General features: G+C 31.5%; 1 protein-coding gene across 1 annotated transcript; it reads left to right on the top strand.

Annotated features, from left to right (window-relative positions):
- Nucleotides 1-325: 325 nt before the first annotated feature.
- On the top strand, nt 326-2,637 carry LOC131655704 (agamous-like MADS-box protein MADS9). Its single transcript, XM_058925527.1, has 7 exons — nt 326-736; nt 835-901; nt 1,248-1,309; nt 1,398-1,497; nt 1,593-1,622; nt 1,823-1,867; nt 2,300-2,637. Exons 1-7 carry the CDS (start codon nt 549-551, stop codon nt 2,351-2,353), a joined length of 546 nt encoding a protein of 181 aa, XP_058781510.1. The 5' UTR covers nt 326-548; the 3' UTR covers nt 2,354-2,637.
- The last annotated feature ends 1,082 nt before the right edge of the window (nt 2,638-3,719 follow it).

The raw sequence follows: 3,719 nt of genomic DNA, 5'->3' as shown, positions 1-3,719 counted from the left end.
TAAATACCTAACGTCTTGAGCGAATCTCGCCCTTAGTTAATTAAAGAAATGATCCAAATAATGACATATCCATCTGAGTGTAGATACAAATTCAAATATGCTACTTATTCACCTTTAAAAAGTGAAATTCTAGTCATTAAACTAAAAAAACCTAGAAAAATGTTAGTAATATCTTCTAACCTAATCAAAGTTTGAGTGTTTGAATATGAGCATTGATCAAACTAATTAAGCTAAAGATGCATAAAGAAAACCAAGGGTTAAGAAAATGGAACACACAAACACAAACAGCTTGAAATGAAAGCAAATTAAGAAAAGATAATAATAATAATAATAAAAGCAGTAGCATTGAATTGGCTTTATCACAAACCCTTAAACAAACACATCCTTTCTGTGCCACTCAGAAAGTTACTCATCCACAAACCTAAAATAGAATGGTCATCTATTACTTTACTTGCTTTCTATATACACCTCTATGAATCACCACTAGCCATTAACATCACACATAGAGAAACCAAAACCAAAACCAGTTTCACAAGAAGATCAAGAAGATGGGAAGAGGTAAGATTGAGATCAAGAGGATTGAAAACTCAAGCAACAGACAAGTTACCTATTCAAAGAGAAAGAATGGTATCCTCAAGAAGGCAAAGGAAATAAGTGTTCTCTGTGATGCTCAAGTTTCTCTTATTCTCTTTGGTGCTTCTGGGAAGATGCATGAATACATCAGTCCCTCCACCACGTAATATTAAGCACTTTTTCTTCTGTTTCCTTTCAAGTAAAAGCAGAAAAATAGCTTATAATATTAATCTCACTTTGTTTTCTTTTTTCTTGGTTTAGGTTGATTGATGTTCTTGACAGATACCAAAGAGCTTCTGGAAAAACTCTCTGGGATGCTAAACATGAGGTAGGTTTGTTTTCATACAAAAAATATTATTATATAGTTATTTTGTTTTTGCTAAAAATATGATGAGGAACAAGAACCAATAATTCTGTGACCAGATCTACATTTGGAACACATAGATATTTCATTGTTATTGAGAAAGGAAAGATGAAAAAGTGAATGAATGTCTCTATGTATGAACAGATCTAGAAATATAACAATATTCATTATTACCTTCCTTTTCTTTGCTAACATATTTCATGTTTTTCACTGACACTGTAACCAGCTTTAGAACTAGATCTACACAATAATCTTCATTTGTTGATGATTTTTTCATTCATTATTCTTTTTTTTTGGATTGAACTCATAGAACCTTAGCAATGAAATTGATAGAATCAAAAAGGAGAATGACAGCATGCAAATTGAACTCAGGTATTATATTTATTTTTATATTAAGTGCCCTAATTGTATATTATATGATAAAATAAACTTTGATTATCTTTGATTATTACATTTTTAGGCACTTGAAGGGAGAGGATATTACTTCATTGAATTACAAAGAGCTTATGTCCCTTGAGGATGCCCTTGAAAATGGCCTGACTGGTGTTAGAGACAAAAAGGCAAAGTCATTTTTCTGATAATTATTATTATAGTTTATTATCATTAATTGTTTTTAAAATGTTGCCTCATAGTTTTCTTTTTGTTTGTGATGCAGATGGAAGTGCATAGGATGTTCAAGAGAAATGTAAGTGTTTTTTTGTTGTTGAATACATATAACTTATATGTATGAGCATAAATACATAAGCAATATTAATATAATATGTCAAACAAACCTCAAATCTTTTGATATAATGGTAAAGGAAAAACTACTAAATCATGTATTTTAACATAAAATACTAGTTTAATTCTTTTTTTTAACTCGTTAATTTCTTTGATAATGCTCAGGGAAAGATTCTGGAAGATGAAAACAAGGAACTCAACTTTCTTTTGGTAAGTGTGATAATCTATGTATTTTTATTGATGATGCGTGAGTTGTCGGGAGTTGAACCCTAAACAAGGAACTCAAATTTTTTTATTTCATGTTCTCCTTGCATGGAACAAAAGCTATTACTAATTTGAGAAATGTATATATGATTTGGATAATTAAATTGGTGTCTTGGGAGTGGTTTCTTGCCGCTAACAAAGATAGTAAGGATCATATCTAATTGGAGTGGTGTATTAATCCGGAGAGATGTTTTGCTTAATTTGCCTTTGTGCGTTCTTTGTATTGGTTTAGAGTTGGTTGTAAATTCGGATTGAGTTATAATGATGTATATAACTTATGTTTGTTTGAGTTAATGAAAACTTTTAATTTTTTTTCAGATTAACTTGTCTATGATCATGTTTTCTTAATGTTGCACTCTTTTCTTTTTTCCAACACAGCAACAACATTTGGCACTTGAGGGCGTAGGAAACATGCATGGACAATGGATTTAATCAGATCATAAGGGAGATACTTTGCTCAATATTATGCCTAAATAGTCATTAATATTCTAAAAGAATGTATGTTGAATTAATGGCTTCTACTATTACTAATTATATATAGTGTGCTCTAAGTCTTGTGTTGTGAACTTAATTGTAATTTTCATTTCTGATTTCAGTAGTGTTTGCTAATTATGTATCATTGGAGACCAATGAGTCTAAACAATATCCAAAAACTTGTCTTTGAAGTGAAATTTATTGGCTTTGAATTTCACTACTAAATAAGTGTGCTTTTTGAATTCTATTTGTAAGCAATGTGAGATTTGAAAATTTTCCTAATAGCACATGATATCAATATTATATGGTTTTTAAGGTGAATATGGTTTGCAACCATAGAATATCTATAATTCACTATTGTTTGGACTAATATTAGTCACAATCATTATTGGGTATAGAAAGTGATTAGTTGTCGTTTCATAAATGTCTTTCTAAATGGATGATAACTAACTTTTTCACACTTTAAGAGACATGTTCGTAACATAGAAGTAGAGATAAGAATGCTTGCTATTCATGACATTTTTTTAATAAGCAAAATGAATTAATTGAAAATAAGGAATACTTTGGCCAATTACAAAAATGACTTTATTCAAAATAGAAGCATTTCATAGGGTTTGAACACTTAAAAAAATGTGGCTGAAACTAATTCAACCCTATATAACTGATTTGTAGGGTAAAAATTAGAGATGACAAACGAACATGTTCGTTCTGTTTAGACTCATCCCACAAAAGATCATAAAAAAATATACGGACTTTGTTAAAGACGTGGGCTAAAATTTTGCCCCGCCCAGCAAAAAATTGAGTGTGGGGCGAGTTAGGCTCTCGGGCATTACACCTTTTAAGCTTGAAAATTGCAAATTTTCATGTTAATGTCTGCGCCCGCAAAATCCTACAAAAATGAGGGAGCGGGACAAATATAATAGAGGATTCGAATCTAAAACTTTGGTCCGTCCCGCAAAAAGTGCAGTCAAAACAAGCATGTCCGACGGATCAAACCCGTTTTGTCACACCTAGTGAAAAGTGCCTTTCCTTATAAGCATGTGTTTAAGTTATATATTATTTGATGTGAGATTCTTAACACACCCCTCACCCTCACGTCCAGGACTGGACGTCTAGAACGTGGAAATAAATGGTGGGTGACTCGAGAGCAGAAACCTGATAATAAGTGGACCACCCAATCATAAACGAGGCATTTGTTTCCCTTACTCTGTCCAAATTTAATTATCATTCTTTGCCACGCACAATTAAAGTAGTCATTCTCTCCAAAAACAATTAGGGTTATGTTAGCTTGATTTTTTGACATATCCCAAATGATTAATGAGTT

Source organism: Vicia villosa, linkage group LG3 (assembly GCF_029867415.1).
Source record: "Vicia villosa cultivar HV-30 ecotype Madison, WI linkage group LG3, Vvil1.0, whole genome shotgun sequence".
Lineage (NCBI taxonomy): Eukaryota > Viridiplantae > Streptophyta > Magnoliopsida > Fabales > Fabaceae > Vicia > Vicia villosa.
The sequence above is the reverse complement of the archived record's forward strand: the minus strand, read 5'-3'. Positions and strand labels throughout refer to the sequence as shown.